This window comes from Aethalodelphis obliquidens, unplaced genomic scaffold (assembly GCF_003676395.1).
Source record: "Aethalodelphis obliquidens isolate GAN/ISIS:26980383/991018 unplaced genomic scaffold, ASM367639v1 scaffold5, whole genome shotgun sequence".
NCBI classification, from domain to species: domain Eukaryota; kingdom Metazoa; phylum Chordata; class Mammalia; order Artiodactyla; family Delphinidae; genus Aethalodelphis; species Aethalodelphis obliquidens.
The window spans coordinates 18,452,905-18,475,184 of NW_020837949.1; the positions used below are offsets into that span (position 1 = coordinate 18,452,905).

The window sequence follows — 22,280 nt, forward strand, 5'->3', positions numbered from 1 at the left end:
CACTGTTGTGGCCTCTCCCGTTGCGGAGCACAGGCTCCGGATGCGCAGGCTCAGCGGCCATGGCTCATGGGCCCAGCCGCTCCGCGGCATGTGGTATCTTCCCGGACCGGGGCACAAACCCGTGTTCCCTGCATCGGCAGGTGGACCCTCAACCACTGCGCCACCAGGGAAGCCCCTAGCTATTACTTTTTAAAGGATTTAATAAATTAGCTAATAATTGCCAGTTAACTTCAAATAAATTACTGATATAATCCTATTATCTACTAAAAGACATAGCTTGTTATACAGACAAATGAATACACAAGGAACAAATACACACTTTTAAAATTAAGTCTTCATGTTGCTCAGACCTAAAATGGTAAGTGTATTTTGTAGAATGACAGTAGGTGCTGAGTAAACATTTGTTTGCTATCTGGTCACAAGTTGTGAAGTTGTGACTATTCTCTGTTTGAGTTTGCAGAATTGCCTGTCCCGTTTGCTTGCAAAAAGTGTGATGGTGGCAATGTGTAAGAAAGTTTTTTAAGGCTCTGAATTACTCAATTACTCAATCATTTCTGACTTTTTTTTTTTTTTTTTGCAGTATGCAGGCCTCTCACTGTTGTGGCCTCTCCCGTTGCGGAGCACAGGCTCCGGATGCGCAGGCTCAGCGGCCATGGCTCACGGGCCCAGCTGCTCCGCGGCACGTGGGATCTTCCCGGACCGGGGCACGAACCCATGTCCCCTGCATAGGCAGGCGGACTCTCAACCACTGCGCCACCAGGGAAGCCCCTGACTTTTTTTATTGAGGTATAATTGACATATAGCTGATATAGCTGATTTTGATGCAGTGGTTTTTAAGGTCTCTAAGAGTCCCCACATAGCAAAGGGCTATGGAAATAAACACATTATCAAATTCCTTAGGATTGATATTGATTTAGTTACTAGAATGCTCCTTCTAAAAGTCACAGGGATGGGTATTTTTATAAAAAAATTTTTAACGTCTGCTTTCAAAAAATTGAATCTTTAGAATCATTCCTAAGTGAAGTATACATTTTTTTCTCTTGCTTAAGTGTCTCAGATGAACGTGTTATCCTTGAATATTCTAAGGGAACTGTACATCTGTCTAAATACTTTATGTCATACTGATTGTCTTTCCTCAGCAAATTGATACAGTGAATCTCTGAAGTGATTAAACAGTAATAATATTTGTTAACTTTCTTTTCATTTCAATACTTGCTAAGTGTTTCAAAGACAATAGAATACCAAATTATGGGGATTTCCCGCTAGTCCAGACATACAATTTTAATAAATTATTTATATATATGAATTTTTATTTTTTGCAAAAGAAAATTAATGTTCATTTACTAACCAGATCTCAACATCACTTTGTTACACTTTCTTCAGTTATGCTGTATAATTCAAGCCCCACAAACAATTTAGCAATATAAAAAAAAACTGACCCTTCGAGGATTACTATGTCCTTATTCTCTGATCTTGGATATTTTATTTCCTCCCACATATTTAGTGTGCAAGTCTCATGATATAAAACTAACATAAGAATGTATTTAAAGGAAGGAAAGTTACAGTTCATCACCCTACACGTGAGCTAATTTCATTTTACCAGTTTCCTTCCTGACTCTGTTCGCATACATTCTTACATAGTCGTAATACTTGTGTAGATATAACTTTATACTTGCTTTTTCACTTTCATTCTGAGTTTTTTATATGACTATATATAATCTTTACGATTTTTTTTTTGTCACGTATATAACGCCTCATCTAGTTTGTTTATCTTAGCTTACATAGTCCTTGCTCTATCATTGGACATTTAGATTGATTCAAAGTATTTCCTTATTATAAATATGACTGCAAAATATATAAAACTTTTTTCTTTTGAATTAACTAGGATTAATTCCTAAGAATAAGAAGCAATACTTTTATGGCTTCTTAATACATATTGTGAAATTGATTTTTAAAACAACACCAGGGCTTCCATGGTGGCGCAGTGGTTAAGAGTCCACCTGCCAATGCAGGGGACACGGGTTCGAGCCCTGGTCCGGGAAGATCCCACATGCTGTGGAACAACTAAGCCCGTGCACCACAACTACTGAGCCTGCGCTCTAGAGCCTGCAAGCCATGACTACTGAAGCCTGTGCGCCTAGAGCCCATGCTCCGCAACAGGAGAAGCCACTGCAATGAGAAGCCTGCACACCACAACGAAGAGTAGCCCCCTCTCGCCGCAACTAGAGAGAAAAGCCTGCGCACAGCAATGAAGACCCAACACAGCCAAAAATAAATAAATTTATAACAAAACAAAACAAAACAAAACAACACCAATTTATACTATCACCCACTGAATGGCTGCTACTTCCACTACCACCTTGCCAGATTAGGATATTATTTATAAATGTTCAATTGCTAACTTAATAGATATAGAATGGTACAGCCTTGTATAATTTAGAATTCTTTAAGGATTGAACATATTTCCAAATGGCATTTAGTTATGGGTTATCTTACATCTTGTGTTAACTGTCAGTTAAGACCATATCATTCTGAAGCTCTCTGTGTTTCACACTCTTTCTCTGTAAAGTGGGGTCCTATTCAGGTGAACGGTAAAGAGTTTTTTTTAAAGTAAAATAAATTATAATTTGTTTTAAGAAACCAATGTAATGACTCTTGAGGCTGGTGTAGCCTCGAATCAAGGCAAGTAAGTAGTGTATGATCCAAATGTATTTGCAAGAGAAATAACGCTTCTATTTCTATTATGTTCATCTGTGTTACTTTGTTCAAAAAGATGAAAACATAAGCTGTCGGAAGTGATACAACTCTCTCTCCTCTTAATCTTTGCAGAATTATATCAGGTTCCAGTCGTTGGTGTGATAGTGCCCATCATGTGGTTCTACCTCCTCATGAATGTCATCACCCAGTATCCTTTGCACCCCTCTGCCATGTGGCCTTTGCTGTGGTATTTTGGCATAGGAATGTTTATTCCTTTCTTCTAATGGTGCAGTGCCATGAGTTTCGTTTTTGCCTTGATCTCTTCTGCGGTAAGCAGGAGACAGACAGGCCCATCCAGTGAGCTCCTTTGTTGCGGGAAGAAGGGGGGAAGAGATGCTGGTGGTGTGGAGGGTCAGTAAGTCCCAGGGCACCAGGAAGGAAAAGCTCTGGGTGGAGGTGTAGAAATCAATGGGTAATTAAGGATTAGTATGTGACAGAAATGTGCTGTGATTTCTACATGGAGTTTTCCAGTGTCCTAGGATGTTTCACAAGCTGCCACAGAATCCTGCAAGAAATTTCAAATTAAGTAAAACCTGATTTTTAAAATGGCTCTTTGGAACCACCAGTAAGTCCATTATACAAATCATTGAGTCTTTGAAACAATGAAACAGATTGAGATGGACCTCATTCCTCTGAAGTCACCTAATTCGTTTGCCCTACAGAGTTCTTTTTGGGAGGAGGTGTGATCACCTTTACCGAGAGCGTTACCTTCTGTCATTACTGGGGAGGCGACGTCTCTGTAAACTCTGGCAAGAATCCAGGATAAGAATAATAGGAGGCTTTCAGGCAGTTTCAAGTTAGGGTCCACAAATGGAATGGCAGGCCAGGAATTCTACAGGATGTTCTAGCAAGGAAGAGCCTCAGGGCAGCTGGAGCCAACCCCCCTGTTTTTTGGGTCCTAGAACAGAAGGTTCTCCCACTGATCTCTGGGTTGTCTACAGAAAACCACCTTAACCTGCGCCTCCAGGTACGTGTGCATCCGGGGCGTCTTCATCCTGACCACAGAATGCGCCTCCCTCACCGTCACCCTCGTCGTGACTCTGCGCAAGTTTGTGAGCCTCATCTTTTCCATCTTGTACTTCCAGAACCCTTTCACTCGGTGGCATTGGCTGGGCACCTTGTTTGTCTTCATTGGGACCCTAATGTACACAGAGGTGTGGAACACCCTGGGAGCCACCAAAGGCCAGCCTCAGAAGGAGGCCAAGAAGAGCTGAGGCCTTCCTGGAGTAGAGAGACCCGAGGCTAGTGAGCCAGGGGCTGGCCACCATCTCACCTTGGTTAATGCTGAATCACCCCCCATGTACCAGAGAATCCTCAGAGGGACGCACTTCTCAGATTTCTCATGCCTATACAGACCCACATTTGTGGACCCTGAATAGAAGCCCCCAACCCTGAAATAGGAAAAAAGACCAGTTCTCCACCATTGAACAGCCTTTCCATTTGTCGTTTCTACCAGAATTTCAGCACTGTACTTGCTTATTGAAATCTGAGTCCCCAGAGCTACTAGTTTTACATCCACGGTCTTGGACAAGATTATCCCTGTCCTGATGATTCTCTGCTGTAACAGTCTTTATCCTCCTGTGGCCTTTCCCCTTGTTCCATTAACCTGCCACCCACAGCAGCACTTTTCAGGCAGACGCTCCAGGCACCCCCCCCAACCAGGAACAACCGAGTGGCCGGGTGAACCGCCGCACCGGGATGCTGGGGCTGGGCTTTCTCCTGTGTGTTGGGAAAGAAGCAGGTGGCCCTGTGCACCCTGGTGACCCCGGGGCAGGACTGGTGGGAATCCTTTCCCACATTTTTCCTTTGTTTCTATGCAAAAGTCATACGCTTTCACACCTTTTGCTTTCTGTACTTAGAACAAACCTGCAGCATCTCTGTATAGCACAGTGTTAATAAGAAAGAAAGGTTGTGTAGGAATTGGGAAAGAGAGACTTTCTGTCTTCTCTCACTTTTCTGGTTCATTAGCCTCGAGCTAAGATGGTGATGCCAGGATGGCCCAGGAGAAGCTGGCTCCGGGGGCAGGGGCACCCAGAGAGCACAGACAGGCACTGAGGGTGGGGTCCACGTGGGGGAGCTCCGCCTGGCAACTCTGATAGTTATGACCAGCCAGGCTAATGAGTGAACCAGTATATTCAATGGGTGTGGGTGTGGTGTATCAGTCAGGCCAAATCACAACTAAAATGGAAATTTTTGGGGGGAGGAGGATGTCATCTTAATGTTCTTGATGGGTATGGGAGTGTGTGTGTTTTATCATATGTATTAATAGAAACATGCCCCCCTTTTGCTAATCATTTCAAAGGTCTGGTTTTCCTCCCATGGGGTAACTTTGAGAAAGAATGGTGTCAGGATGGCACGTGTAGGTGTGTGTGTGCTCTCGTGTGGGTTGTGATCACTTGGGAGAAGAGGAGAGCATGAAAGTCAGTGCTTTTATTTCCTTGTCCTTCACTCAGTTCGGACCTTCATTGTCTCACGCAGGTACGTGCTCTGGAGGCCGTCAGACTTACCAGCCCATCTTTTTGCACACAGACAGAGGCCTCTCCTTCTGCGCTGGGTTCAGGTTGTGTTCTTATATCGAGATTTGGCTCTCAGGGTCTCTTGAGCTCACCCAGGGTGTGGTGTGTTTATTCTACTATCTGGAGCTATTCTCTGATGGGTCTGCAATAAGTGTCCTAGAACCACCAGGTTGCTTTGGGGAAGTCCCTTAGGCTGCTCGGGTTTTTTGTTACATAAAATGTGGATGCTGTTTCTCCACCTAAGTCACAGGGTTTTCAGATCAATTTGTGGTTGTGGACGTTGACAGCTGTTCAGTGCCAGTGAAGGTCTATACTAAAAGATGCGGAATTAGGTGTGAACTTGCTCATGGACTCAAAAGTTACTGTTAGAGTTCCTCAGACTGATGGTGCTATAAACACCATGTGTTAAGTATCCTCTTAAGAACAAGAACAACAAAAGCTACTTTTCTTGTTGTTTAACAGAAGAACCTGTCCCCAGGGGCTATCTGACTGCTGCATATCTGGAGTCTTGACAGTATAGAGCCTTACATGATGTAGTATCACTTTTTTTATGTTGATGGGAAATATTACAATTTTTAGTTACTGAAACAGTGTTGATGTACAGAGACAGCATTCAACTGGGTCCACGAGGTTTTAGATTCTGGCTTTAGAGTGTGTGTGTTCCTCAGTCTGAACACCTCTGCCAGTCTTATTAACAGGAGGATATGTATGGACAGATTAAGGCACTCATACAGTGAAATAAGCGCATGTAAGAACAGAATGTCTGAAATGCCCTGGGAATTGGTTTTTTTCTCTAGTATTTGGTTATTAGGAAATACATCTAACAGACACTAGTTAATACTTCTTTAAACAATTTATTCCCCTTGGTTAACTTATTTTTCAATCCAAGTTGGAACTGATTTCAATCCCTGTTAAAAGAGCAAATAAACCATTTTATAGAGGGTCAGACTCATCCCTAATTGGAGGAGAAATGTCTATTAAATGCCTTTCATCTTTCTCTGGGTCAAGACCATGTAATTTTGTGCCCCAGAGATAGAGGGTTTAGTTTGTTTACTAGAGAGATTGGTGTTTAAGGCATCCAAGACTCTACCCTTAGAACAAAGATCAAATAGCAAACGACTAGCCAGAATAGTGTGTGTGTGTGTGTGTGTGTGTGTGTGTGTGTACACCTGTGTACTCACTTCACAGCTTGACCAGAGTCGTGAGGTACCAGGAGAATATGGGGGACACTTGAATTATTTTATTTAATGTGTACAGAACCGTTACCACAGTTCTATTGTCATATTATAAATGCTTTTTCATTTTTTATTAGGAATTTATTTTTGATCTTTTCTTTTTCATCCAACTAAAACCATTAATGCATTTGACAAGTTTCTATCTAGTTCTAAAGTATTTAGACACAATCCAAATCGTTTTTTCCTTCTTCATGCCCAGTTATCCAAAATGAATACCGTACTTTGATTAGGTCATTGTGTCGAGTGAAGAAAAACCACGAAAGCTGAGCTGATCTGTGCCACCCCTACAAACCCCTTCCATTCTTCTGGGAAGGTCACCTGATCATTTTGAGGATTCTAATATCTCGCAGTCATTTCCTGAGCACGTTTCCTCCCTTCTGCATGTTTTTTTCACTTCTGATCCCCACTTCCAGTTTCTTCAGCAACCTCTGGTCACTCACGTAGTTTTCTACTAATCTTGTATCTGTTTATGCCTCTATTCTTTGGGGCCTCTGGGTGTTTCTCTGTGGATTTTTACAGGGTATACGTATCTGTGTAGCATGTATCTTGTTATGCATTGATACTAGGGGGGTGTGTCCAGAAGGATGCGAATATCTGGCAGAGTATGTGAATGTATGTGTAGATGAATATGAATGGGATTTAATGTAATAATGTAATGTGAAAATATTTATATGTTCTGTTGTAGCTCAAAGTGGGGCTGAGAATCCTTACCACGTTCCTCTATATTTGGAAAGCAGTAGTATCTGTATTTTGCTCATTTTTACCCTGCCTCTAGCGGACTTCACTCTCAGTGCCAAATGCCTGTGGTGAGAGGAGGTGGAAAGCATTAGGTCAGGAGTAATTGTAAACCAGTGAATTAGCTCTGGGCTGGTGGACATGCTCATTGGTGGACGGCTGGCACATGAGACTGTGCAACAAAGACCTGAGCATCTCCACAGATGCACATTGAGAGGCACCCCAACGTAGAGATCTGAAATCAAGGTCCTACAATTTGTTGTAGTTTGTTTCTCTTTGCCTAGGAGTAAATAGAATTATGAGCATTTTGGTCTCAATAGCTTTATTCTGAAAAATGTGCATGGAATTTACCTGTGGCAGTTCAGTCTTGGGTTGAAAGAACTGTCAATATAGATAAAATCCATTTTTATTACAATGCGTGACCTTTGAAAACGAGTATAAACAGTGACAGTAAAATAACTAGTCATAAGCATTGGAATATGTTCAGTGTGTACCAGGCTGGGGTGGGAGACTCTGTAGTGTGCTCTCTCTTTCTAGCAGCTTCCTCACAGTGGACCTTGCAGAGAAGGGAGGGACCAGGCTCTGACTTTTGTCCCATGAATAAATAAACCCTTACCAAGATCTCTTATTCCCTCAAGTTTCGGAGAAACCTTCTAATGGTTCCTGATACCCATTCCCACTCTTCATCAGTTGATTAGCAAGAAAACGAATAAGACGAAACATTCCTAAGATTCTAAGCCAGAGAGGGAAGGAAGGATGCACACCAGGAGTTGTGGGTATTCGGCTTTTTGTCCTCCGGTTGCCTGGTGGGAGGAGGGCAGAGCATTACAAATTTAGCACCTTCCATCTATTTGACGCTCAGTGCCAGGAGCTGCCCTCAGGGCACCATTAAAGATGCTTAAAAGTTTTTGGAGTAGGCTGCCTGGGGTGACCCTTACATCTCCAAAGCTGGTATAGTTGGTTTGCATCAGCTGATGCCTAGAGCTCATTGTCTTTTTGTCTCCTCAGTATCATACTGAGACATTCCTCTGAGCTTTACCTACTTAAATCACTAAGATCCTGCAAAATGTCCTCAATTTCAATCAAGTAAGGCAAGCTGTGCGGGTACCAGAGATAGGTGAGGGGAAAAGCTTCGTCTACATTTAGAAGAAATAAGACCCATATTTTTTAAGGGAAAAGTTGTAATAATTCTTTGGCACATTGGATTATTTATAGTTTTTAAGATGTAAAGACTCCCGTGAACCGAGAGAAGCAGTAGTTATTCCCCAACGTGATAAAAATGTCTTTGTGTATCACTTGCAATCACAAATCATTTCTGTGTGAGTTGCTTTCATTCCAGAGAATGGCATCATCCTCCAAAGAAAAAGGGGATGATTTTTAAGTAGGATTTCTTAACAGATTATGTGTTGTGGGGCTGGGGAGGGATGATGGGGATTTGATTTATCCAGCCTCCGAGCTCTTCATTCATATTGTGATTTAAGAACAGAGATGGGGGAGGAGGGGCTAGACAGCAGCAGAATATGTAGAACAGCTAAGACATCAGTGCGTATTCAGATTTTGAGCTGTGTAAATATCAGATGTCGGCTTCCAGCCTTACGAGTTATTTGAGCTGAGAGTTAAGGAGGAAAGGGACATTTTGTGAATAAAATGTTTTGCCAAACAAATTGAATGAGTCTTTTTACTATGATTTCTTATAAAGAGTTATTTTCTACCTTCAGAAACAACTCATCAGACACCTGGTTTTTTATCTGGAATTGTACAATCATTGCTTTTTAATAAAAGTGATAAATTTCTTGCAGGTGTTTCCAGTCACCATTACCTTTCAAGTGCTTGTGTGCAGTTTCAAAAGCTCTACAATTTTTGCCTTGTATAGTGGTGGGACATTTTACTACAAACGATGGTAAGCAACGTGTCTTCTAATGCCTGGCAGCTGGATCAATCACAAACCACTTCTCAGGCGACAGGTCAGTTTCTATTTAAGAAATTTAAAGAGGATCGGCTTACCTTAGGAGATTTTAGAGGTTCATGGTAGTAAGTTTCTGTAGCAAATCTCTCAAAACCTCTTTGCCTTAATAGAAACATTATTTTTGTAATGTTGCAATGGCCAGCTCTCTTTATCTTCCATCTGTTGCCTTTAAATGAATCTTTTTTTTTAAAAAAACATCTTTATTGGAGTACAGTTGCTTTACAATGGTGTGTTAGTTTCTAAATGAATCTTAATGCAAAAGCAACTTTCAAAGCAGTTTTACCACACCCAATCTGTTTTTTTTTTTTGCAGTATACTCAGTTTACAAAAATATATTAGTTTCGGGTGTACCACGTAGTGACTCAAAAGCTTTATAGATTATACTCCGTTTATGGTTATTACAAAATACTGGCTGTATTCCCTGTGCTGTATATATAATATATCCTTGTAGCTTATTTATTTTATACATAGACGTCTGTATCTCTTAATCCCCTACCCCTATCTTGCCCCTCCCCCTTCTCTCTCTCCACTGATAACAGCTAGTTTATATATCTATATATCTGTGAGTCTGTTACTTTTTTATTATATTCACTAGTTTTTTTTTTTTTTTTTAGATTCCGTATATAAGAGATAACAAACAGTATTTGTCTTTCTCCGTCTTATTTCACTAAGTGTAATACCCTCCAGGTCCATCCATGTTGTTGCAAATGGCAAACTTTCATTCTTTTGTTTGGCTGAGTACTGTCCCATTGTGTATATACACATCTTTATCCATTGATCAGTTGATGGACACTTAGGTTGCTTCCATGTCTTGGCTACTGTAGATAATGCTGCTGTGAACATTGGGGTGCATGTATATTAATGTTTTCATTTTCTTTGGATATATACCCAGGAGTGAAATTGCTGGATCATAAGGTAGTTCTGGAGCTTTTTTGAGGAACCTCCATGCTGTTTTCCACAGCGGCTGCACTAATTTACATTCCCACCAACAGTGCACGAGGGTTCCCTTTTCTCCACATCCTCTCCAACATTTGTTTGGTATGGTCTTTTTGATGATGGCCATTCTGACAAATGTGAAGTAATATCTCATTGGGTTGTTTTTTTTTAATTGATTTATTTTATTTTTGGCTGCATTGGGTCTTCATTGCTGCGTGCAGGCTTTCTCTAGTTGCGGCGAGCGGGGGCTACTCTTCATTGCGGTGTGCAGGCTTCTCATTGTGGTGGCTTCCTTGTTGCAGAGCATGGGCTCTAGGCGCGTGGGCTTCAGTAATTGTGGCGCATGGACTCAGCAGTTGTGGCTCACAGGCTCTAGAGCGCAGGCTTAATAGTTGTGGCACACAGGCTTAGTTGCTCTGCAGCATGTGGGATCTTCCTGGACCAGGGCTCGAACCCATGTCCCCTACATTGGCAGGTGGATTCTTAACCACTGCGCCACCAGGGAAGTCCTCTCATTGGGTTTTGATTTGCATTACTAATCTGATGATTAGTGATGTTGACCATCTTTTCATGTGCCTGTTGGCCATTGTATGTTTTCTTTGGAAAAATGTCCATCAGATCTTCTGCCTGCTTTTTAATTGGGTTGTTTTTTGATATTGAGTTGTATGAGCTGTTTATATATTTTGGATATTAACCCCTTATCAGTCTTATCATTTGCAAATATCTTCTCCCATTCAGTAGATTGTCTTTTTGTTTTGTTGATGGTTTCCTTTGCTGTGCAAAAGCTTTTAAGTTTAATTTTTGCTTTTGTTTCTTTTGCCTTAGGACACAGATACAAAAAAATATTGCTACGATTGATGCTGAAGAGTGTTCTACCTATGTTTTCTTTTTGGTTTCCAGTCTTACATTTAGGTCTTTAATCCATTTAAATTTATTTTTATATATGGTGTTAGAGAATGTTCTAATTTCATTCTTTTACACGTAGCTGTCAAGTTTTCACAGCACCACTTATTGAAAAGACTGTCTTTTCTCCACACTTATTGAAAAGACTGTCTTTTCTCCATTATGCATTCTTGCCTCCTTTGTCCTAGATTGTCCAGAAGTGTGTGGGTTTATTTCTGGGCTATTATGTTCCATCGATCTATGTGTCTGTTTTTGTGCCAGTACTATACTGTTTTGATTACTGTAGCTTTGTAGTATAGTCTGAACTCAGGGAGCATGATACCTTCATTTCCATACTTCTTTCTCAAGATTGTTCTGGCTATTTGGGGGTCTTTTGTGTTTCTGAACAAATTTTAAATTTATTCGTTCTAGTTCTGTAAAAAAAAAAAGCCACAGGTATTTTGAGAGGGAATGCATTGAATCTGTAAAGTGCCTTGGGTAGTATGGCTATTTTAACAATATCAGTTCTTTCAGTACATGAACATGGTACATCTTTCCATCTGTTTGTGTTGTCTTCACTTTCATCAGAGTCTTATAGTTTTCTGAGTACAAGTGTTTTACCTCCTTAGGTGGGTTTATTCCTAGGTGTTTTATTCTTTTTGATGTGATTATAAATGAGATGGTTTTGTTAATTTTGCTTTCTAATGGTTTGTTTTTAGTGTATAGAAATGCAACAGATTTCTGTATATTAATTACATATCCTGCAACTTTACTGAAATCATTGATGAGCTCTAGTAGTTTTTTGGTGCTCTCTTTAGGATATCCTATGTATAGTATCATGTCATCTGCAAACAGTGATGGTTTTCCTTTTTCCTTTCCAGTTTGAATTCCTTTTCTTTCTTTTTCTTGTCTGATTGCCATAGCTAGGACTTCCAGTACGTTGACTAAAAGTTGTGAGAGTGGGCATCCTTATCTCATTCCTGACTTTAGAGGAATAATTTCAGCTTTTCACCATAGAGTATGATGTTAGCTGTGGGCTTATCACATATGGCCTTTATTATTGTTGAGGTATGTTCCCTCTATACCCGCTTTCTGGAGAATTTTTATCATAAATGGATATTGAATTTTGTCAAAAGCTTTTTTTGCATCTGTTGAGATGATCATATGCTTTTTATTCTTCATATGGCTTTTATTCTTCAATTTTTGTTAATGTGGTATATCACATTGATTTTGATATTGAACCATTCTTGCATCCCTGGGTTAAATCCCACTTGATCATGGTGTATGATTCTTTTCATGTATTGTTCGATTTGGTTTGCTAGTATTTTGTTGAGGATTTTTGCACCTGTGTTCATCAGTGATATTGGCCTGTTTTCTTTTTTTTCTGATATCTTTGCCTAGTTTTGGTATCAGGGTGATGCTAGCCTAGTAGAATGAGTTTGGAAGAGTTCCTTCCTCTGCAGTTTTTTGGAATAGTTTCAGAAGGATAGGTGTTAACTCTTTTCTAAATGCTTGGTAGAATTCACCTATGAAGCCATCTGGTCCTGGACTTTCGTTTTGGGGGAGTTTTTTTTTTTTTTTGATTATTCATTCGTTTAATTACTGATACTGTCCATATTTCTAGTTCTTTGTGGTTTAATCTTGGGAGATTGTATGTTGCTAGGTATTTGTATGTTTCTTATAGCTTGTCCATTTTATTGGCATATAGTTCACAGTAATCGCTTATCCTTTGTATTTTGTAGTTTTGGTTATAACTTTTTTTCATTTCTGATTTTATTGAGTTGATGAGTATAGTTAGAGGTTTGTTACTTTTGTTTATCTTGTTTATCTTTTCAAAGAACCAGCTCATACTTTCATTGTTCTTTTCTATTGTTTTTTCAGTCTCTATTTATTTCTGCTCTGATCTTTATGATTTCTTTCCTTCTACTAACTTTGTGTTTTGTTATTTTTCTAGTTCCTTTAGGTATAAAGTTAGGTTGTTTATTTGAGATTTTTCTTGTTTCCTGAGGTAAGCTTGTATTGATATAAACTTCCCTCTTAGGACTGCTTTTGATGTGTCTCATAGATTTTGGATCTTTGTGTTTTCATTTTCATTTGTCTCCAGGTATTTTTAAATTTCTTGTTTGATTTCTTCAGTGATGCATTGATTGTTTAGTAGCATATTGTTTAGCCTCCATGTATTTGTGTTTTTTGCAGTGTTTTTTCTTGTATTTGATTTCTAGTATAGCATTGTGGTTGGAAAAGATGCCTGATTATGATTTTAGTTTTCTTAAATTTACTGAGGCTGGCTTTGTGGCCTAGCATGTGATTTTTCCTGGAGAATGTTCAATGTGCACTTGAAAAGAATGTGTATTCTGCTGCTTTTAGATGGAATGTTCTATATATAGCTGTTAAGTCCATGTGGTCTAATGTGTCATTTAAGGCCAGTATTTCCACATTGGTTTTCTGTCTGGATGACCTGTCCATTGATGTAAGAGGGGTGTGTTACTACCATTACTGTGTTACTGTAGATTTCTCCCTTTATGTCTGTTAATATTTGGTTTATGTATTTAGTTGTTCCAATGTTGGGTGCATATATAATTACAATTGTTATATATTCTTCTTGGATTGATACCTTGATCATTGTGTAACGTCCTTTTTGTCTCTTTTAACCATCTTTGTTTTAAAGTCTGTTTTGTCTCAGATTAAGTATTGCTACCCCAGTTTTCTTTTGATTTCCATTTGCATGTAATAACATTTTCCATCCCCTTATTTTCAGTCTAATGTGTGTCTTTATATCTAAAGTGAGTCTCTTTTAGGCAGCATATATACAGGTCTTCTTTTTGTGTCCATTCAGTGACTCTATGTTGTGTGATTGGAGCATTTAGTCCATTTACATTTAAGGTAATTATTGATATGTATGCACTTTTGTAATTCTTTTCTGTTCCTTTCTTCTTTTGTTCTCTCCCCTTGTGATGATGACTGTCTTTAGTGTTATGTTTGGATTCCTTTCTGTTTGTGCACGTACTACAGATGTTTGGTTTGTGGTTACCATTTGCTGTATGAATGTAGATATATATATATATTTGTGTATACGCATAATGTGTATATACACATATATATGCGTATACACATAAATAAATATGATTAAGTTGATTTCTTAATTTTAAACGCATTTTAATAACCCTGCCTTTTTACTCTCCTCCCCTCATAATTACTGCTTTGGGCATAATATTTTACATCTGTTTGTTTTGTGTATCCTTTAACTGCTTACTGTGGATATGTTTTCCTACTTTTGTCTTTTACCCTTCCTACTAGCCTTGTATGTGGATGATTTCCTACCTTTACTGTATATTTGCCTTTACCAATGAGCTTTTCCCTTGCATGATTTTCTTGCTGCCTTTTCTTTTTTGCTTAGAGAAGTCCCTGTAACATTTCTTGTAAAGCTGGTTTGGTGGGGCTGAACTCTTTTAGTTTTTGCTTATCCATAAAACTTTTGATCTCTCCATCATATCTGAATGAGAGCCTTGCCAGGTAGAGTATTTCTGGCTGTAGGTTTTTCCCTTTCATCACTTTAAATATATTGTGCCACTCTCTTCTGGCCTACAGAGTTTCTGCTGAAAAGTCAGCTGATATCCTTATGGGAATTCCCTTGTACATAACTTGATTTTCCCTTGCCACTCTTAATAGTCTCTCTTTATCTTTAATTTTTGCCATTTTAATTACAGTGTGTCTTGGTGAGGTTGTCTTTGAGTTGATCCTGTTTGGGACTCACTGTGCTTCCTGGACTTGGACGTCTGTTTCCTAAGTCAGGAATATTTTCAGCTATTATTGCTTAAAATATGTTCTCTGCCTATTCTTGCTCTCTCCTCCTTCTGAGACCTCTATAATGCAAATGTGAGTATGCTGATGTTTTCTCAGAGGTCTCTTATCCTCATTTCTTTTTATTCTTTCTGCTGCTCAGCTTCAGTTATTTCCACTACTCTGTCTTCCAGCTCATTGATCCATTCCTCTGTATCATTTAGTCCTCTGTTGATTCCTTCTAGTGTATTTTTTCATTTCAGTTATTGTATGCTTCATCTAGTTCTATTTTCTAACTATTTGTTCAAAACTTATGACTTTTCACTCGGTACTCTCAAGTTCTTTGATTACCTTTATGATTCTTACCTTGAACTCTTTCTCAGGTACTCTACCTCACTTAGTTCTTCTGGGATTTTTATCTTATTCCTTTGTTTGGAACATGTTCCTCTGTCACCTCATTTTGCCCAGCTTGCTGTTTTTATTTCAATGTATGGCAGGTTGGTTACATTTCCCGACCTTGGAGAAGTGGCCCTTTGTAGGAGACTTCCTATGAGTCCAAGCAGTGCATGCCTCTCTGGTCACCAGAGCTATGTGTTCTAGCGATGCCTCTATGAGGGCTGCGTGGGTCCTTCTGTTGGGGTGGGCTGGCTACTGTGAGACGTCTGATAGGCATGGCTTGCCCCCGCTCTGGTTGGTTGCCAGGCCCCGCCTCGTGGAGGCTGCTGGCCACTGGTTGTTAGGGCCAGATCATGATGCAGCTTGCTGGGAAACCCCTGAGAGCCCCGGGGCTAATGCTGGCACACTGGTGGGTGGATTCAGGGTCCAGGAGATCTTGGGACTGATGCCCATCCGCTGGTGGGTGAAGTCAGATGCTGGGGCTAGTTGCAGCCTGGGTCCCGGAGTCTGGCTGTAGAGTTTTCGGTTGTGTTGGCCTACTGGTAGGTGGGGCCAGGGCCTAGCAGGTCCCAGAGCTTTTGTCTGCCTTCTGCTGGTAGATGAGACTGGTCCTGAGGATAGAGCAGGCTTGCTAGTGGGTGAGGCCAGAGCTCAGGCAGTTCTAAGTCTAGGGCCTGTGCACTTGTGTGTGGAACTGGGTCCTCTGGTGGGCAGGGCTGTGTCCCTTTCCAGTTAGTTGCTTGGCCTGAGGTGTCCTAGTACTGGTGCCTACAGGTTGGTGGGTGGGGGTGAGGCTGGATCCTGAGGCTAATAAACTAGAGGGAGGATTCCAAAATGGTACTTGCCAGGACCAGTGTCCACATGGTAGTAAGAGCTCCCCAAAATGGCTGCCACCAGTGTCTTTGTCCCCAGGGTGTCTCCAGTTGCCTCCTCCCTCTCCAAGATCAGCAGGTAGGTCTGCCCCAGGTCCTGGAGCATGTGAGATTTTTGTGTGTGCCCTTTAAAAATGGAGTCTATATTTCCCACAGCCCATTGGGTCTCCTGAAAGTAAGCAGCACTGGCCTTCAAAGCCAAACGTTCTGGGGACTCATCTTCCCAGTGCAGGACCCCCCAGGGTGTGGAGCCCTCTGTGGGGCTCACATGCCTTGCTCCTTCAGGAGCACCTCTGCAATTGTAATTATTCTCCTGTTTGTGGACTGCCTACCCAGGGGTGCGGATCTTAACTATACCGCGACTCCACCCCTCCTACCCATCTGGTTGTTCCTCCTTAATCTCTTTAGTTCTAGATCTTTTCAGGTTCCAGTCTTTTTCATTGATAGTTCTGTAAATTGTTTTAATTTTGGTGTACCCATGACAGGTGAGCTCAGGATCTTTCTACTCTGCCATCTTGAGGCTGTTCCCCAGTCTATATTTAATTGTTAGTTAGTGGACCCTAGGTACAGAACACTAAAAGAATAAAACAAATAGATTTTGCACTAAATATAGCATAATTAAAATTCATCTCATTAAGAACCAGCACAGATGGGGGAGACAAGATGGCAGAGTAGAACTCCTCTCATGAGAACACCAAAACCACAACTAACTGCTGAACAACTATCAACAGAAAAACACTGGAACCTACCCAAAATTATACCGTACATCCAAAGACAAAGGAGAGGCCACATCGAGATACTAGGAGGGATGTATTAGCGATAAAAGCAAATCTCATACCTGCCAGGTGGGCTACCCACAAACTGGAAAATAAATATATCACAGAGGTTCGGGCACAGGAGTGAAAGTTCTGAGCCCCACGTCGAGCTCCCCAGCCTGAGGGTCTGGTATCAGGAGAAGGAGCCACCAGAGCATCTGGCTTTGAAGGCCAGTGGGATTTGATCGCACGAATTCCACAGGACTAGGGGAAACAGAAGCTCCACTCCTGGATGGTGCACACAGGGTCTCATGCACACCAGGACCCAGGGGAAAGAGCAGTGACCGCAGAAGATCCTGGGCTCAACCTAACTGCTGGTATTCGAGGGTCTCCTGTGGAGGCAGGGGTGGCTATGGCTCACTGCAGGGACCAGGACACTGGTGGCGGTAGTTTTGGGAGGTGTTCACTGGCGTGAGCCCTCCTAGAAACCACCATTTTGTCACCAATACTTGGCCCCAGCCAACAGCCTGTAGGCTCCAATGCTGGAACACCAAACAACCAACAGGGTGGGAACACAGCCCCACCCATCAGCAGATAGGCTGCCTAAAGTCATCCTGAGCCCACAGCTGCTCGCTAAACACCCCTTGACACAGCCCTGCCCACCAGAGGGACAAGACCCAGCTCCACCCACCAGAGGGCAGGAATCCACCCACCAGGAAGCCTGCACAAGCTTCTTAGACCAGCCTTATCCACCAGGGGGCAAACAGAAGAAGCAAAAAGAAGTACAACCCTGCAGCCTGCAGAATGGAAACTGCAGTCATAGAAAGTTAGATAAAATGAGATGGCAGAGGAATATTTCCCAAAGGAACAGATAAAACCCCAGAACAACAAATAAGTGAAGTGGAGATGACTGATTGATAGGCAATCTACCCAAAAAAGAATTCAGAGTAATGATAGTAAAGATAATCCAAATCTCAGAAAAGAATGGAGGCACACACTGAGAAGATACAAGAAATGCTTAACAAAGAGCTAGAAGATCTAAAGAACAAACAGAGATAAACAATATATCTGAAACGAAAAATACACTAGAAGGAATCAGTAGCAGAATAATTGAGGCAGAAGAATGGATAGGTGAGCTGCAAGACAGAATGGTGGAAATCACTGCTGTGGAAGAGAGAGAGTAAAGAATGAAAAGAAATGAGGACAGTGTAAGAGACCTCTGGGACTACATTAAATGCACCAACACTTGTATTGTAGGGGGTCCCAGAAAGGGAAGAGGGAAAGGACCTGAGATAGTACTTGAAGAGATAATAGCTGCAAACTTCCCTAACATGGGAAAGGAAATGCTCACCCAAATCCAGGAAGCACAGAGGAACGCAAGGAGGAACACGCCAAGACACCTAGTAATCAAATTGACAAAAATTAAAGACAAAGAAAAAAATATGAACAGCAACAAGGGAAAAGCAACATATTACAAAGGAAATCCCATAAGGTTATCAGCTGATTTTTCAGCAGAAACTCTGCAGGCCAGAAGGGAGTGGCACAATATATTTAAAGTGATGAAAGGGAAGAACCTACAACCAAGATTACTCTACCTGGCAAGGCTCTCATTCAGATTTGACAGAGAAATCAAAACTTTACAGACAAGCAAAAGCTAAGAGAATTCAGCACCATCAGACCAGCTTTGCAACAAATGCTAAAGGAACTTCTCTAAGTAGAAAAGAAAAGGCCACAAACAGAAAAAAGAAAATTACGAATGGAAAACTTTACTGGTAAAGGCAAACATACAGTAAAGGTAGGAAATCATCTACACACAAATATGATATCAAAACCAGCATTTGTGCAAAGGGAGAGTATAAATGCAGGATATTGGAAATTCATTTGAAATTAAAAGACCAGCAAGTTAAAACAGCCTTGTATATACATAGACTGCTATATCAAAACCTCATGGTAACCACAAACAGAAAATCTACAATAGATACACACACACACACAAAGGAATCTGGACACAACAATAAAGTTAGTTATCAAATCACAAGAGAACAAAAGATGAAGGGGAGAAAAAAGACCTACAAAAACAAATCCAGGGCTTCCCTGGTGGCGCAGTGGTTGAGAGTCCGCCTGCCGATGCAGGGGACACGGCTTCGTGCCCCGGTCCAGGAAGATCCCACATGCTGTGGAGCAACTGGGCCCATGAGCCATGGCTGATGAGCCTGCGCATCTGGAGCCTGTGCTCCGCAATGGGAGAGGCCACAACAGTGAGAGGCCCGTGTACCGCAAAACAAACAAACAAAAAATCCAAAACAATTAACAAAATGGCAATAAGAACATACATAGTGATAGTTACCTTAAACATAAATGGATTAATTGTTCCCACCAAAAGACATAGACTGGCTGAATGGATACAAAATCAAGATCTGTATATATGCTGTCTACAAGAGACCCACTTCAGATCTAGGGACACATACGGACTGAAAGTGAGGGGATGGAAGAAGATATTCCATGCAAATGGAAATCAAAAGAAAGCCAGAGTAGCAATTCTCATATCACACAAAGTAGACTTTAAAATAAAGACTATTACAAGAGACAAAGAAGGACACTACATAACGATCAAGAGATCACTCCAAGAAGATACAACAATTGTAAATATTTATGCACCCAACATAGGAGCCACAAAAGGGGAAACTGAAAGTAACACAATAATAGTGGTGGACTTTAACACCCCACTTACACCAATGAACAGATTATCCAGACAGAAAATAAATAAGGAAACACAGGCCTTAAATGACCAGATGCACTTAATCGATATTTATAAAGCATTCTATTGAAAAGCAGTAGAATATACGTTCTCTTCAAGTGCACCAGGAACATTCTCCAGGATTGATCACATGCTGGGCCACAAAGCCAGCCTCAACAAATTTAAGAAAATTGAAATCATATCAAGCATCTTTCCCAGCCACAACTCTATGAGATTAGAAATCAACTGCAAGAAAAAAAGAAAAACCAAAAAACGTAAACACATGGAGGGTAAACAATATGGTACTAAACAACCAGTGGATCACTGAAGAAATCAAAAAATACCTAGATACAAATGAAAATGAAAGCACGATGATCCAAAACCTATGGGATGCAGAAAAACCAGTTCTAAGAGGGAAGTTTATAGCAATACAATCTTACCTCTGGAAACAACAACAAAAAAACTCATTAAAAAACCCTCACCTTACACCTAAAGCAACTAGAGAAAAGAACAAACAAAACCCAAAGTTAGTAGAAGGAAAGAAATCATAAAGATCAGAACAGAAATAAATGAAATAGACAAAGAAAACAATAGAAAAGGTCAATGAAACTAAAACCTAGTTCTTTGAAAAGATAAACAAAATTGATAAATGTTTAGCCAAGGCTCATCAAGAAAAAAGGGCTTAAATAAATAAAATTAGAAATGAAAAAGGAGAAGTTACAACAGACATCACAGAAGTACAAAGGATCATAAGAGACTACTACAAGCAACTCTATGCCAATAAAATGGGCAATCTAGAAGAAGTGGACAAATTTTTAAAAAGGTACAATCTCTTAAGACAACCAGGAAGAAACAGAAAATATGAATAGACTAGTCACAAGTACTGAAATTGAAACTGTGACTAAAAAACTCCTAACAAACGTCCAGGGCCAGATTGCTTCACAGGCGAATTCTGTCAAACATTTAAAGAAAAGTTAACACCTATCCTTCTGAGACTATTCCAAAAAATTATAGAGGAAGGAATACTCCCAAACTCATTCTTTGAGGCCACCATCACCCTGATACCAAGACCAGACAAAGATACCACACAAAAAAATTACAGTCCCAAATCACTAATGAACATAGATACAAAAATCCTCAACAAAATACTAGCAATCCGAATCCAACAATACATTAAAAGAATCATACACCATCATCAAGTGGGATTTATCCCAGGGATGCAAGGATTTTTCAGTATCCACAAATCAGTCTGTGATACACCACATCAACAAATTGAAGAATAAAAACCATGTGATCACCTCAGAAATGGAGAAAATGTGCTGGGAAAACTGGAAAGCTACATGTAAAAGAATGAAATTAGAACATTCTCAAACACCTAAATGTCCATTGACAGATGAATGGATAAAGATGATGTGGTACACATATACAGTGGAATACTACTCAGCCATTAAAAAAGAATGAAATAATGCCATTTGCAGCAACATGGATAGACCTGGAGATTATTATACTAAGTGAAGTAAGTCAGAGAAAGACAAATATCATGTGATATTGCTTATATGCAGAATCAAAAAAAATACAAATGAACTTATTTACAAAACAGAAACAGACTCAGAAAACAAATGTATGGTTACCAAAGGGGACAGGGGGGAGGAGGGATAAATTAAGAATTTGGGGTTAACAAATACACACTACTATATATAAAATAGATAATCAACAAGGACCTACTGTATAGGACAGGGAACTCAATATTCTGTAACAACCTAAATGGGAAAAGAATGTGAAAATGAACAGGTATATGTATATGTATAATGGAATCACTTTGCTGTACATGTGAAACTAACACAGCAGTGTAAATCAGCTATACTCCAATATAAAATTTTTTAAAAAGAAATCACACAATTAAAAAGAAAAAGAATCAGCACAACTTTATCAGATAGACAGGACTGAATGTTCTTAAACAATACTAAGCCTGTAACTGCATCTTTGGAATGGTCTCAGCTGCTTCTGAAGCCCCCTCACTCTGAAATATAGGCATAGAGGGTGGTAATTCTAAAAAGTTATGAACCACAAGCCTAAAAAAAAGTAGCCCTTTGGGAGACTAAATCATGGTTTAACTCCCCAGCAAAATGTATGATCTCATCAGTGGAGCGGTCTTCTAGAGCAGGGGTCCCCAACCCCTGGAGAACTCTATTAGGTTGGGTTAGGGTTAGGAACCCTATTAGGAACCAGGCGCACAGCAGGAGCTGAGTGGTGGGGAGGCAAGCAAACCTTCATCTGCAGCTCCCCATCGCTCACACTGCTGCCTGAACCATTGCTTGCATCACCACCTGAACCACCCCGTCCATGGAAAAACTGTCTTCCATGAAACTGGTCCCTGGTGCCAAAAAGGTTGGGGACCACTGTTCTATAGGGTACCCTGTGATTCCAGTGCCAGCAGCAAGACATAACTGCAGATGCTGCAGCAGTGTCTCAGCCTTAGATATCCCTCATTATTAAGGGCTCAAGCACACAGGTGGATGTCAGAAAAGATTCAGTTTCTTTGTCCTCGTCTTACATTCAGCATTCAACTATCAGAAATCAGCACAGATGAATGAATGGAGTGTGTATCAAAACTTTTCTTTAAAAGAAAAACACATCTGGCTATGCAAGTATTTAACAGTCAAAGGTTTTCAGTGATGTTCTTTATCTGCAAATTAACTTAATAAAATCATCC

The 22,280-nt window shown here is 40.5% G+C and overlaps 1 protein-coding gene across 21 annotated transcripts in view; it reads left to right on the plus strand.

The window, feature by feature from the left end:
• The window catches only part of SLC35B4 (solute carrier family 35 member B4), a 179,869-nt gene extending 170,962 nt beyond the window's left edge, over positions 1-8,907 (plus strand). For 20 of the 21 annotated variants that reach the window (XM_027101873.1, XM_027101864.1, XM_027101865.1 and 17 more), the window contains 3 exons: positions 2,830-2,905; positions 3,725-3,809; positions 5,236-8,907. In XM_027101873.1, coding sequence (XP_026957674.1) covers positions 2,830-2,905; positions 3,725-3,809; positions 5,236-5,424 — 350 coding nt within the window. In that variant the 3' untranslated portion in view covers positions 5,425-8,907. Of the gene's footprint in view, positions 1-2,829; positions 2,906-3,724 lie in introns of all 21 variants that reach the window. The other variant, XM_027101883.1, reaches the window with a different exon arrangement.
• Positions 8,908-22,280: the final 13,373 nt, after the last annotated feature.